The 15900-nt window shown below is 49.6% G+C and overlaps 1 protein-coding gene across 10 annotated transcripts in view; it reads left to right on the forward strand.

The window, feature by feature from the left end:
* LOC137375477 (phospholipase D1-like) overlaps nucleotides 1-15900 on the forward strand; it is a 235373-nt gene that overhangs the window by 216599 nt on the left and 2874 nt on the right. For all 10 annotated transcript variants that reach the window (XM_068042786.1, XM_068042781.1, XM_068042780.1 and 7 more), the window contains 2 exons: nucleotides 6187-6340; nucleotides 13139-13256. In XM_068042786.1, the coding sequence (XP_067898887.1) occupies nucleotides 6187-6340; nucleotides 13139-13256 (272 nt within the window). The remainder of the gene's footprint in view (nucleotides 1-6186; nucleotides 6341-13138; nucleotides 13257-15900) is intronic.

Below are 15900 nucleotides of genomic sequence, written 5' to 3' on the forward strand. Positions count from 1 at the left end.
CCGCTCAGTCTTCAGGAGAACAGCCTCTGGCATGTGTACTCCTTCCGCCACCAACTATTTATGCAGCTGGGAGGAGGTCACAGAAGGCCATTTTTCTGTGGAGTTCCAGGGGTTGGCCTACTTTGTCTTATGGACCTCGGATGGGGTGCGATGCCACACCTGCAAGGGGTGGGCCATGTTCGAAAGGATTGCCCCAATCTCCCGGCCGCCAACTCCACCTCGGCGGCCAAGGGTAGCGTCGTTGCAACTCCTCCCACTCCCCCTACACCTTCAAACAGACACCGCTCAGTCGGTTCCAGAGGCTGTGGTTTTCATGGCCTCTGGCGGGGAGAAGGGTGCCTGTCCGAGTGGAAGAAAAACACGGAGAAAAAATAAACATTGAGAGGCGTGTCCCCTGGACACCATAGTACAACCCGAGCCTGAACTCAGCCCATGGTCCAGTCCCGGGGAACCCATCTGCCCCAGGGCTGGGCTCAGGCCCAGGGTAACCAAGCAAAAAGAGGTTGCGGAGGCGGAGGCCTCTGATGACATGGAGGTTTCTGAGCCTCCGCACCCCAGTGGGAAAAAGAGGAGAAGGCACCCCTCCATGGAGGTAACACAGGGCCCTGAGGTGCAGGGCCCATCTGCTGGAGGGGAGCTGTCTCCTGGTTCGGGTCCCCAGGTTCCCCCTGCCACCACTACCGTCAAGGCTGTAAAATCTGGGCAGGAGCTCCCTACCGCTCAGGATGGAGGGTAGGGAGATACCCCTGTACATGTGGCCTCTCCTGTAGGAGCAAGTGGAGCCCTGCTTGTGATGGGAGAGCCTGGGGAGTCTCCTGGAGGAGCCTCCCATTTTGCCACTGGGTCGGGTACCCTGAGTGAAGGGGAGGGCGAGGTCCCAAATGGTTGGCCCTCCCAGCCAAAATCCACACCCGACTAGGATGTACCAGAACCAGTTATGGGTGAAAATGCTGCTCTGTCTGCTGGGTCTGAGGGCGCTGGTGGGACGGAAGATGGCCTCCTCTCTCAACCTCCGGACCCGGCTCCGGTTGGGTTTCCGGAGTCGGGAACTTCCATCTCCTCTTGACCGCTCACTGGGCTGGGGGTGGAAGTGGAGGGGGGGCCCTGAACCGTTGGCGCCCATGGGCTCCAGTTCCATTCAAGAACCCAGAGAAGACTCCTCCGCCATCGATGCTGGAGGTGGGATCGTGATGGAGGCGGGACCAGCTGGCGCGGCCAGGACGCTCAGCCCACAGATAGTGATGGGTGTGTCGGTTGCTGGCGGTGACGACCCGGAGGAGGATAGGGACTCAGTGTGGGGTGCAGAGGATGATCTTGAATCCATCGCCAGTGAGGCGGTGGACTCCCTCATGCCTCCCACCGAGTCTCCTCTCAACCCCAGTGCGGAACACCGGGATTTCCTCGCGGCTTGCAGGAGTTGCCGCAAAAACGTTCAGCTGGCCCTCGGCCGTTGGTCGAATCTGGCGCTGATCATCCAGTTTGTCCGTGTCGCCCTCAAGATAGCGGGACAGGGCGCAGGCGTGAAACTGGTTGAGAGGCGCCGATTTAATGTGTTCCTCAATGGATTGCTGGAGGAGTGGAAGGCGAGGTGCATTTCTGCTCCCTCCTCACAGTGAGGTGTTGGTGACGGGTTTCTTTTGACATGAAGATAACCATAGCCAGCCTCAACATCAACGGCAGCAGGGGGTCTCACCGCAGATGTCGCAACCTCTCAGTCCTTAGGGAAGGGAGATACGCAGTGAGCTTTCTGCAGGAAACCCACACCGTTCCGGGAGATGAAGCCACCTGGCTTCTGGAGTGGCAGGGTGGGGTCTACATGAGTCACCTCATCCCTATTTCTTGTGGGGTGGCTATCTTGTTGGCCCCGACTTTTCAGCCGGAGATCTTGGGGGTCAAGGAGCTCGTGCCGGGTCACTTGCTCCACCTCGCCGTTCGCCTGGGTATAGTGACACTCCACTTTGTGAACGTGTACGCGCCCAGGCCCGGCGCGTTGCAAATCCGCTTCTTTGAAGAAGTGTCTGCTCTCTTGAGCTCCATCGATAGCGGCGACTGCATCATCCTCGGGGGGGTGGGGGGGGATTTTAACTGCACCCTCGAGGTGGGGGATCGCTCCGGCCCCCAGCGAGGCCAAGCGTCGGTGGAAAAGTTGAGGGAACTGATCAGCTCCCTCAACCTGGTGGACGTCTGGTGGAATCTCCATCCCGACTCACGTGGAGGTCTGGAGGAGGAGGGTCCCTAATCAACCACCTCTACTTTTCACAGGCGTACATCTCCCGTGTCTTGGCGGCCTCCATGCGGCTGGTGCCGTGCTCGGACCACCAGCTGGTGTGGGTGGAGTTCACTCCGCTCCACATGCGGGCGGGGTCTGCGTTCTGGCACTTTAACAACCGGCTGCTGGAGGACGAGCGATTCCGGGTCTCGTTCCGTCGATTCTGGGCCGAGTGGAAAAGGAAGCAGGGGGGCTTCCCCTCCTTTGAGGCTATGGTGGGATGTGGGCAAGACTCACATCCGTGTCTTCTGTCAGGAGTACGTGAAGGGGTCGACCAAGAGGCGGAAAGCCGCGATCGGGCGCCTAAAGAAGGAGGTGCTCGACTTGGAGTCCTGCCTTGGTCATGCCGTCGCAGACCCGGCCCTGTAGCAGGTGTACAAAGAGAAGAACGGCGCGCTGAGGGACCTGCAGCTCATCGGGTCCCGAGGTGCATACGTGAGGTCGTGGATCCAGATCCTGGAAGATTTGGACCGCGCCTCACCCTTCTTCTACTCGCTGGAAATATGGCGGGGGATCCATAAGCAGCTTGTCGAGCTGCTGGCCAACGACAGATACTCCATCACGGATCCAGAGGGAATGGGCCTCCTGGTCTGTACCTATTACAGTGCGTTGTTCTCTCTGGATCTGTCCAGTGAGGACGCGCGCAGAGTTTTGTGGGTGGACCTGCTGAAGGTCAGCCCAGAGGGCGCCGATATATTGGAGGCTCCACTCACATTGGCGGAGCTGACCGGCGCCCTTCACCAGCTCTCAAGGGGCAAATCCCCGGGGCTGGAGAAGCTGACCGTGGAGTTCCTCAGGGCGTTCTGGAACGTCCTGGGGGACGATTACGTGCGGGTCTTGGGGGACAGCCTGGCTACTGGGGAGATGCCTCTCTCGTGGCGCAGAGCAGTCATCGTCCTGCTGCCTGAGAGGGGCGATCTCCGCCTGCTTAAGAACTGGTGTCTAGCCTCCCTCCTCAGCAGAGATTATAAGATCTTTGCTCGGGCTATGTCTACCTACCTGGGCTCCATGCTGGCCCACATGATTCACCTCGATCAGTCCTGCAAGTCACGGGCCGTTCCATCCAGGACAACATTCACCTGATCCGGGACCTGATCCATCTTTCCCAGAGGACTGGTCTGTTGGTTGCCTTTCCCTCGATCAGGAGAAGGCATTCGACAGGGTGGATCATGAATACCTTTTTGGGACTCTGCCGATGCCTTCAGTCTCGGGCTGCATTTTCTGGCCCGGGTCCGACTTTTATACACCACTGCAGAGTGTCTGGTCTAAGTTAACGGGTCCTTGACAGCGCCTCTTCGCTTTGGGAGAGGAGTGCGTCAGGGATGCCTCATTTCTGGCCAATTGTATACCATCTGTGTGGAGCCCTTCCTGTGCCTGCTTCGCAGGAGGTTGACAGGTTTGGCTGTGCGTGGGCCGGCCATGCGGGTTGTTCTCTCGGCTTATGCCGATGTCGTGCTCCTCATCGTCACAAATCCCGTTGACTTGCGGAGGATGCACGAGTGCCAGCAGACCTGTTCTGCTGCGTCCTCTGCAAGGATCAACTGGGAGAAATGTCCCGGACTCTTGGTAAGGTGTGGCGGGTGGACTCCCTGCCGGAGGAGATGACACCTTTTGCGTGGAGCACCACACACCTCCTCTATCTGGGAGTCCACCTTAGCCCCGCTGAGGAAGCCTGGCCAACAAACTGGCAGGAGTTGGAGGCGAAAGTCACCACTCGGCTAGGGCGCTGGACAGGACTGCTCCAAGTGCAGGGGGCCAAGCACTGGTCATAAACCAACTGGTGGCCTCGATGCTGTGGTACCGATTGGTCACTTTGGCCCCAACCCCTGCCTTTGCCACCAAGATCCAGAAGAAGCTCGTCAATTTCTTCTGGGCAAGAGGAAACACTGGGTCTCTGCCACAGTCCTGAGTCTCCCGATTGAGAAGGGGGGACCAGTCACTGGTGTGCATCCGCACCCAGGCTGCGACTCTCCGCCTTCGGACCCTGCAGAGATACCTGTACGTCGAGCGTCCTCCCAGATGGTGTGATGGTGTGCACTGATGACCTATTTTTTCCGCCAGGGGCACTGCCTTCTGATGACACACTGCTCCCGGCAAAGAACATAAGCCACGCCTCTCTGAGGGAGTTGCCTGTCTTTTACCGGGATCTATTCAGAGTCTGGAACATGGTCGCCTCCGCCGGCAGAGGGGAGCGCCTCGGCTGTCCAGGCGGCCGGTTCCGGGGACAGACCGATGGGCAGAGGAGTAGCCGAAGCCCCTGGTACACGTCCCTCAATGCAGGTGACAAGGGGGCTTGGGAGTGTGGAGTGCTTCCGGCCAAGCTGACCTCCGCTCGGCCGGAACTGCTCATCGGACCCAAGCCCTGAAACCCTCCTCGGGAGCCTGTCCTGCACAACACGAGCCGCATCTTGGAAATGCCCTCCATGGGGTGGGGTTTCCTGTCTGGCCTGCTCCTGCACAATCTCCACTTCCTCGCCCTCATCAGCCGGCTGGACATGCCCTGGCGGTCCGCATTGCCATCTGGCGGCGAGGGGAAACCCCGGTGGAGGTCTCTCTATGCGGGAGTCCTCCCCCTTTACATCAGGGAGCTGGGGTGGAGGGTGTTGCACAGAGCAGTCCCATGCAGTAGGCTTTTAAGTAGGTTCACGGACTCCCAGGCCACCTGTACTTTCTGCGGCCTGGATGAGTCCGTGTTCCACGTATATGTGGAGTGTGTGAGGTTGCAGCCCCTCTTTGCGTATTTGAGGAGGCTGCTCCTCAAGTTCTGGCTGCACTTCAGCCCCACGCTCCTGATCTTTGGGCACCTGGTGCGGAGGGGCGTGGGCCGGGAGGAGGATCTCCTCATCAGTCTGCTCCTGGGCCTGGCCGAGGTGGCAATTCACAGGTCCAGGCTGCGGGCCTTCGGGGGATCCATCCGCCCTGATTGCTTGCCCCTCTTCCGCTGTTACATTCGCACCCAAGTGTCCCTGGAGAAGGAGCATGCGTTGTCCGCCAGTTCGCTTGAGGCCTTCTGTGACCGGTGGGCACCGCAGGGGCTGGAGTTCATCGTCGACGCCGAGAATGGCATTTGAACTTGAGTTTTGTTTTATTTATCTGTTTTAATAAAATTATTTTATAAAATGTATATGGGGGGGGGGGGGCGGCCTGAGCAATAAAGGCCCCCTCGACATGAAATACATAAAAGAGGCCTGGGATATGAAGGCCACCTTGTAAAAAACGGGGTTCGAAACAGAGTAAAGCTTTCTTTCTGTTTCAGGGTTGTTCATCAACTCATAATTACCACATCAGTGAGAGATGTTACCCTAGAGTCTCTCTTATTGGTGTCAACTATGGCTCAGTGGGTTTTGCTTTCCTCTCTGAGGTAGAAAGTTATAAGTTTAAGCCTCACTCCTGAAGCTTGAGCACACAGTCAAGGCTGATAATTCTGGTGCAACACTGAGGGTGTGCTGTGCTGTCTTTCAGAGAAGATGGTAAACGAAGGCCCTCTCAATAAATATAAATAATCCCATGGTTTCTGTTTGAAGAAGAGAAGGTGAGTTCTTTCCCTGGTTCTCCTGTCCAATACTCAAGCTCACTGGAATGGAATATTGGGTCATTATCACATTGCTGTTTGTGGGAGCTTGCTGTGTGTTCGTTAGCTGCTGTGTTTTTAACATTATAATAGTGACTACACTTCAAAAAAACTACTTAATTGGCTGCAAAGTGTTTTCCTGAGGTTACGAAAGGGGTTGGAAACACAACTTTCCTCTCTCTGCGGGGACTTGTGCCAAATCCGGATTAATTTGTCTGCTGGATGCGCACTTCTGCGGGAACTGGGTTGAGACCGGGCGAGCTTACGGCATACAGGAACCCGGCTGAGATAATATTTGACCTCTGACAACATTTCAATACTTTTTGTATATTTTCTTTGAACTTAGGATCAGCGAACATCAATGATCGAAGCATGCTGGGAAGGCGGGACAGTGAAGTCGCTATCATTGTGGAGGACACAGAGTTTGTGTCATCAGTGATGGACGGGGCTGAGTACAAGGCTGGGAAATATGCCCTAGAGCTCAGACTGCATTGCTTCAAGTGAGTCTCGACATAATACAAGACACAGAAACAGACCTCGGCAATGTAGACATCCAATTGGAGGTCGTCAAAACCTCAGTATTTGGTACCGCTCCGAATTACTGGTCCAGTAATATAACCACTACACTCCCGTATCCCTCTGGATTGCTAGTCCAGTAATATAACCTCTACACTCCCATATCCCTCTGGATTACTATTCCAGTAATAAAACCACAACACTCCCATATCCCTCTGGATTACTAGTCCAGTAATATAACCTCTACACTTCCGTATCCCTCTGGATTACTATTCCAGTAATAAAACCACAACACTCCCATATCCCTCTGGATTACTAGTCCAGTAATATAACCTCTACACTCCTGTATCCCTCTGGATTACTAGTCCAGTAATATAACCACTACACTCCTGTATCCCTCTGGATTACTAGTCCAGTAATATAACCACTACACTCCCATATCCCTCTGGATTACTAGTCCAGTAATATAACCTCTACACTCCTGTATCCCTCTGGATTACTAGTCCAGTAATATAACCACTACACTCCCGTATCCCTCTGGATTACTAGTCCAGTAATATAACCTCTACACTCCCGTATCCCTCTGGATTACTAGTCCAGTAATATGACCTCTACACTCCTGTATCCCTCTGGATTACTAGTCCAGTAATATAACCTCTACACTCCTGTATCCCTCTGGATTACTAGTCCAGTAATATAACCACTACACTCCCGTATCCCTCTGGATTACAAGTCCAGTAATATAACCTCTACACTCCCGTATCCCTCTGGATTACTAGTCCAGTAATATAACCTCTACACTCCTGTATCCCTCTGGATTACTAGTCCAGTAATATAACCACTACACTCCCGTATCCCTCTGGATTACTAGTCCAGTAATATAACCACTACACTTCCGTATCCCTCTGGATTACTAGTCCAGTGATATAACCACTACACTCCCGTATCCCTCTGGATTACTAGTCCAGTAATATAACCACTACACTCCTGTATCCCTCTGGATTACTAGTCCAGTAATATAACCACTACACTCCCGTATCCCTCTGGATTACTAGTCCAGTAATATAACCACTACACTCCCGTATCCCTCTGGATTACTAGTCCAGTAATATAACCACTACACTCCCGTATCCCTCTGGATTACTAGTCCAGTAATATAACCACTACACTTCCGTATCCCTCTGGATTACTATTCCAGTAATATAACCACTACACTTCCGTATCCCTCTGGATTGCTAGTCCAGTAATATAACCTCTACACTTCCGTATCCCTCTGGATTACTATTCCAGTAATATAACCACTACACTTCCGTATCCCTCTGGATTGCTAGTCCAGTAATATAACCTCTACACTTCCGTATCCCTCTGGATTGCTAGTCCAGTAATATAACCACTACACTCCCATATCCCTCTGGATTACTATTCCAGTAATAAAACCACAACACTCCCATATCCCTCTGGATTACTAGTCCAGTAATATAACCTCTACACTCCTGTATCCCTCTGGATTACTAGTCCAGTAATATAACCACTGCACTCCTGTATCCCTCTGGATTACTAGTCCAGTAATATAACCACTGCACTCCCGTATCCCTCTGGATTACTAGTCCAGTAATATAACCTCTACACTTCCGTATCCCTCTGGATTGCTAGTCCAGTAATATAACCACTACACTTCCGTATCCCTCTGGATTGCTAGTCCAGTAATATAACCACTACACTTCCGTATCCCTCCGGAATACTAGTCCAGTAATATAACCTTCTACACTCCCATATCCCTCTGGATTACTAGTCCAGTAATATAACCACTACACTCCCGTATCCCTCTGGATTAGTAGTCCAGTAATATAACCACTACACTCCCATATCCCTCTGGATTACTATTCCAGTAATAAAACCACAACACTCCCATATCCCTCTGGATTACTAGTCCAGTAATATAACCGCTATACTCCCGTATCCCTCTGGATTACTAGTCCAGTAATATAACCACTACACTCCCGTATCCCTCTGGATTACTAGTCCAGTAATATAGCCATTACACTCCCATATCCCTCTGGATTACCAGTCCAGTAATATAGCCATTACACTCCCATATCCCTCTGGATTACTAGTCCAGTAATATAACCGCTATACTCCCATATCCCTCTGGATTACTAGTCCAGTAATATAACCACTACACTCCCATATCCCTCTGGATTACTAGTCCAGTAATATAACCACTACACTCCCATATCCCTCTGGATTACTCGTCCAGTAATATAACCACTACACTCCCATATCCCTCTGGATTACTAGTCCAGTAATATAACCACTGCACTCCCATATCCCTCCGGATTACTAGTCTGGTAATATAACCACTACACTCCCGCATCCCTCTGGATTACTAGTCCAGTAATATAGCCATTACACTCCCATATCCCTCTGGATTACTAGTCCAGTAATATAACCGCTATACTCCCATATCCCTCTGGATTACTAGTCCAGTTATATAACCACTACACTCCCATATCCCTCTGGATTACTAGTCCAGTAATATAACCACTACACTCCCATATCCCACTGGATTACTAGTCCAGTAATATAACCACTACACTCCCATATCCCTCCGGATTACTAGTCTGGTAATATAACCACTACACTCCCATATCCCTCTGGATTACTAGTCCAGTAACATAGCCATTACACTCCCATATCCCTCTGGATTACCAGTCCAGTAATATAATCGCTATACTCCCGTATCCCTCCGGATTACTAGTCCAGTAATATAACCACTACACTCCCGTATCCCTCTGGATTACTAGTCCAGTAATATAGCCATTACACTCCCATATCCCTCTGGAGTACTAGTCCAGTAATATAACCGCTATACTCCCGTATCCCTCCGGATTACTAGTCCAGTAATATAACCACTACACTCCCGTATCCCTCTGGATTACTAGTCCAGTAATATAGCCATTACACTCCCATATCCCTCTGGATTACTAGTCCAGTAATATAACCGCTATACTCCCGTATCCCTCCGGATTACTAGTCCAGTAATATAACCACTACACTCCCGTATCCCGCTGGATTACTAGTCCAGTAATATAACCTCTACACTCCCGTATCCCTCTGGATTACTAGTCCAGTAATATAACCGCTATACTCCCGTATCCCTCTGGATTACTAGTCCAGTAATATAACCGCTGCACTCCCGTATCCCTCTGGATTACTAGTCCAGTAATATAACCACTACACTCCCGTATCCCTCTGGATTACTAGTCCAGTAATATAACCGCTATACTCCCGTATCCCTCTGGATTACTAGTCCAGTAATATAACCACTACACTCCCGTATCCCTCTGGAATGCCAGTCCAGTAATATAACCACTACACTCCCGTATCCCTCCGGATTACTAGTCCAGTAATATAACCTCTACACTCCCGTATCCCTCTGGAATGCCAGTCCAGTAATATAACCACTACACTCCCGTATCCCTCCGGATTACTAGTCCAGTAATATAACCACTACACTCCCGTATCCCTCTGGATTACTAGTCCAGTAATATAACCACTACACTCCCGTATCCCTCTGGATTACTAGTCCAGTAATATAACCACTACACTCCCGTATCCCTCTGGATTACAAGTCCAGTCATATAACCACTACACTCCCGTATCCCTCTGGATTACTAGTCCAGTAATATAACCACTGCACTCCCGTATCCCTCTGGATTACTAGTCCTGTAATATAACCACTACACTCCCGTATCCCTCCGGATTACTAGTCCAGTAATATAACCACTACACTCCCGTATCCCTCTGGATTACTAGTCCAGTAATATAACCTCTACACTCCCGTATCCCTCTGGATTACTAGTCCAGTAATATAACCACTACACTCCCGTATCCCTCTGGATTACTAGTCCAGTCATATAACCACTACACTCCCGTATCCCTCTGGATTACAAGTCCAGTCATATAACCACTACACTCCCGTATCCCTCTGGATTACTAATCCAGTAATATAACCACTACACTCCCGTATCCCTCCGGATTACTAGTCCAGTAATATAACCTCTACACTCCAGTATCCCTCTGGATTACTAGTCCAGTAATATAACCACTACACTCCCGTATCCCTCCGGATTACTAGTCCAGTAATATAACCACTACACTCCCGTATTCCTCCGGATTACTAGTCTGGTAATATAACCACTACACTCCCGTATCCCTCTGGATTACTAGTCCAGTAATATGACCACTACACTCCCGTATTCCTCCGGATTACTAGTCTGGTAATATAACCACTACACTCCCGTATCCCTCTGGATTACTAGTCCAGTAATATAACCACTACACTCCCGTATTCCTCCGGATTACTAGTCCAGTAATATAACCACTACACTCCCGTATTCCTCCGGATTACTAGTCTGGTAATATAACCACTACACTCCCGTATCCCTCTGGATTACTAGTCCAGTAATATAACCACTACACTCCCGTATTCCTCCGGATTACTAGTCCAGTAATATAACCACTACACTCCCGTATCCCTCTGGATTACTAGTCCAGTAATATAACCACTACACTCCCGTATTCCTCTGGATTACTAGTCCAGTAATATAACCACTACACTCCCGTATTCCTCCGGATTACTAGTCCAGTAATATAACCACTACACTCCCGTATCCCTCTGGATTACTAGTCCAGTAATATAACCACTACACTCCCGTATCCCTCCGGATTACTAGTCCAGTAATATAACCACTACACTCCCGTATCCCTCCGGATTACTAGTCCAGTAATATAACCACTACACTCCCGTATCCCTCCGGATTACTAGTCCAGTAATATAACCACTACACTCCCGTATCCCTCCGGAATACTAGTCCAGTAATATAACCACTACACTCCCGTATCCCTCCGGAATACTAGTCCAGTAATATAACCACTACACTCCCGTAACCCTCTGGATTACTAGTCCAGTAATATAACCACTACACTCCCGTATCCCTCCGGATTACTAGTCCAGTAATATAACCACTACACTCCCGTATCCCTCCGGAATACTAGTCCAGTAATATAACCACTACACTCCCGTATCCCTCCGGATTACTAGTCCAGTAATATAACCACTACACTCCCGTATCCCTCCGGATTACTAGTCCAGTAATATAACCACTACACTCCCGTATCCCTCCGGATTACTAGTCCAGTAATATAACCACTACACTCCCGTATCCCTCCGGATTACTAGTCCAGTAATATAACCACTACACTCCCGTAACCCTCCGGATTACTAGTCCAGTAATATAACCACTACACTCCCGTATCCCTCCGGATTACTAGTCCAGTAATATAACCTCTACACTCCCGTATCCCTCCGGATTACTAGTCCGGTAATATAACCACTACACTCCCGTATCCCTCTGGATTACTAGTCCAGTAATATAACCACTACACTCCCGTATCCCTCCGGATTACTAGTCCAGTAATATAACCACTACACTCCCGTATCCCTCTGGATTACTAGTCCAGTAATATAACCAATACACTCCCGTACTCTTGGATAATCTGGATCGATTGCTAATTGATTATGCCAGTGTTAGTTCCACTTCCAGGCCAAGGACGTCTGTCTGCTGTTTTTAAGATTCTTCTACTTTCAGACTTTATCTCGCTCCCTACTTCCTAATTAAACCAGCTCTAAGTAGAAAACTGGGGAGAGAGCATTTATAAGAACATAAGAACTTGGAGCAGGAGTAGGCAATTCAGCCCCTCGAGCCTGGTCCGCCATTCAATACGATCATGTCTGATCTCATCACGCCCTCAACTCCACTTTCCTGCCCGTTCTCCATAACGCTTCAACCCATTACTGATTAAAAATCTGTCTGTCTCCTCCTTAAATTTACTCAATGTCCCAGCATCCACCACACTCTGGGGTAGTGAATTCCACAGACTCACGACCCTTTGAGAGAAGTAATTTCTCCTCATCTCTGTTTTAAATCTGCTACCCCTTGTCCTAAAACTACGACCTCTCGTTCTAGATTGCCCCTTTCTACATCTACTTTATCAATCCCCTTAATCATCTTATATACCTCAATTAGATCTCCTCTCATTCTTCTGAACTCTAGAGAGTAAAGGCCTAAACAGCTCAATCTCTCTTCATAAGACAAACTCCTCTTGGTCATTAAGCAATACAGCACTGAAACAGGCCCTTCGGCCCACTGAGTCTGTGCCGACCATCAACCACCCATTTCTACTAATCCTACATTAATCCCATATTCCCTACCACATCCCCACCTTCCTTCAATTCTCCTACCACCTCCCTACACTAGGGGCAATTTACAATGGCCAATTTACCTATCAACCTGCAAGTCTTTGGCTGTGGGAGGAAACCGGAGCACCCGGCAAAAACCCACGCGGTTCACAGGGAGAACTTGCAAACTCCGCACAGGCAGTACCCAGAATCGAACCCAGGTCGCTGGAGCTGTGAGGCTGTGGCGCTAACCACTGCGCCACTGTGCCGCCCCTGGAATTAATCCAGTGAACCTCCTGTGAACTGCCTCCAGTGCATCTGCATCCCTCCTCATGTAAGGGGACCAAAACTGTACGCAATACTCCAGGTGCAGTCTCACTAATGCGTTGTACAGTTGCAGCAACACTACTTTTATACTCCATTCCTTTAGCAATAAATGCCGAAATTCCATTTGCCTTCCTCATTACCTGCTGCAGTTGCATTCTAGCTTTCTGATATCCCAGCTGATCTTTGAACTGTTTAACAATGTTCTTACTCACAGGCTTATCCTCGGGGCTTTAAACGATCCCACTATTGAGGTACAAGATCCCATCAGCGAAAAGTTCTTCAAAGAGGTCTGGATTCCAACCAGCGCACGAAATGCTACAATATATGAAAAGGTACAAGTGAATCCACCAGTTTGCTTTTGCTCAGCTGAGTGCACGATGGGCTCAACAACCCATACAGGACAGAAGGCGGCCATTCACCCATCATTCCTGTGCTGGCTGTCTGTAAGAACTATCCAATTAGTCTCACGCCCCTGCTCTTTCCCCACAGCCTGGCAAATTTTTCTTTTTCAAGTATTTATCCAATTCCCTTTTGAAAGTTATTATTGAATCTGCTTCAGCGCGTTCCAGATCACAACAACTCGTAGGGCTGGATTTTAAGGAGCCCTCGATGTCGGGATCCATGGCGGGGGGGCGGGGGGGGGGGGAGCCTGAAGATGGCCCTGGATGAGAGCCACCACGGACCACCACGCCAGCAGAACCCGGCCTGATATCACCGGCAGCGGCGAGTCCTCGTAGCAGCGACACCCTCCCCACGCTGCTCGGCGACAGGACCGCAATTTAAATATTTAAATAAATTAAAATACCTGAATTAATTGATATCCCATCGCCTCCTGATGTCCCACGGCGATCTTCACCCTGACAGCTGGCAGTGCCACGCCTTCGGATCCCCAGTCCGGGGAAACGAGGCTGCACACTTGTGGGGGGCGGGGAGAGGTAAGTTTCTCAGTGCGGGGGTGGGGGGGGGTGCGGAGGATGGGGTCAAATTAATGTCATGGGTTTAGGGGATGGTGGGAGGTGTTGTAGGTGAGAGTTTGTGCAGTTTGTCGGGGGCGGGGATGGTCAGATGGTATAGGAAAGTGTTTTGAGGGGGGAGGGAAGGGCAAATAATTAATTTGTTATTGGGAGGGTGGGAGAGCAGCAAAGGAGATGTATTTTTTTAAATTCCATTTACCTTTAAATATTTAAATTTCCTAGTAGGGCTAACAGCCCTTTAAAAATGGTGTCAGTGCCTGAGCACAGGCAGCCGACACCATTGTCAGGGACAGACATTCTGCCCCCCCCCATGTGATCGGGGGGCGGCCCGCCATGGTTATTTAAATGAGCCGCCATGCTTGGAATCATGGGCTATCTGCCATTTCTTACGGTGATGGGCTTATAAAATTCAACCCATTGAATCATAGACTGCGAAACCCTTCCGCAAGTGTGGTGTCCAGAATTGGAAACAATTATTACTTGTACATAGAATTACATCAAATTAACAGCCCAGAAACAGGCCATTCGGCCCATTTGGTCCATGCTGGTGTTTATGCTCCACATGAGCCTCCTCCCACCCTACTTCATCTCACCCTATCAGCATGTCCTTCTATTCCTTTATCCCATATGTGTTTATCTATCTTCCTCCTTAATGCACCTCTGCTATTCACCTCAACCACTCCCTGTGATAGTGAGATCCACACTCTCACCTCTCTCTGGGTGAAGAAGTTTTTCCTCAATTCCCTTTCGATATATCAGTGACGTTCCTGGGGTGGAATTTCCATTTTGGGCACAGTCAGTGACATCAGTGTAAACTGGTTCCACAATTGCTCCATTGCAAACCACCGAATGCAAAGTCTGCTGTGAACCAACACGTTCGGGCAGCATTTTAGAATATCAATTTATTTTTTTTTAAAAAGTTGCTTTGAAAATTATTCTTTGATATATTTAACAGTGGTAACTTGGTGCGGTTTGATTAATACAGCTGAAAATGGGCTTATCACAAAAAATAAGCTTTGGTAATCACAGCATTTACTCACCACCATGAATAACCTGATGTTAACTCATTGAAAATGACTTTTAAAAACTGAACGGAACCATTTTCCAGTTCGATTGGGGTTCAGTAATCAGTTCCATAGTGAAGAAAAATCATGCTAACAATTCAAAACATGCCTGTTAGACTTCTTGCTCCCACAAGTTCCTGTGTAATATTCAGAGTCTCCTCAAAGATCTGCTGAGAAGAACATTGGGGAACTCGCAATGGTGATGGATTCAACTTGGGGGCGTGGCCAGTTCAGTGGGGGTGGCCTGCTTCTCGCACGAATGATGCCAGAAACTCAAGTCGCACTGAACTCTATTTGCGGTTAAAATGTCACAATCTTTTGCACTCATTTGACTTATGGTGAAGAAATCCAGTCAATCGAGCAGAAGCTCCAAGCCCTTATATGTATGATCCCGATTTTGGTTTCCTCCTCCAGTGGAAACATCTTCTCTACATCTACCCTATCAAAACCCTTCATAGTTTTAAACGTTTCTATCAGATCACTCCTCAGCCATCTCTTTTCTCAAGAAAGGAGCCCCAACTGATTGGGTATTTCCTGATGAATAAGTGTGTAAATGTAATGGTGCTAATCCTGCCAGCAGTCTTTAATAAAAGCTTTGATTTGCCACAGATCTGCCTTTGTCATCTCGACTTGACTATTCCAATCTCACCTGCCCAACCTCCCACCTTCAATCATCCAAAACTCAGCTGCCAAGTATAAATCGCACCAAGTCCTGAGCAACCATCACCCCTGTGCTCACTAACCTACATTGGCTCCCAGTCTGGCAACGCCTCCATTTTGAAATTCTCATCCTTGGTTCAAATCCCTCCATGGCCTCACCCCTCCCTATCTCTGTAACGTTCTCCAGCCCCACTAAAACTCTGAGATCTCTGCACTTCTCCAATTCCAGCCTCTTGCGCTTCCCGATTTTAATCACTCCACCATTAACGGTTGCATTT

The sequence above is a fragment of the Heterodontus francisci genome, chromosome 11 (genome assembly GCF_036365525.1).
Source record: "Heterodontus francisci isolate sHetFra1 chromosome 11, sHetFra1.hap1, whole genome shotgun sequence".
NCBI lineage: Eukaryota > Metazoa > Chordata > Chondrichthyes > Heterodontiformes > Heterodontidae > Heterodontus > Heterodontus francisci.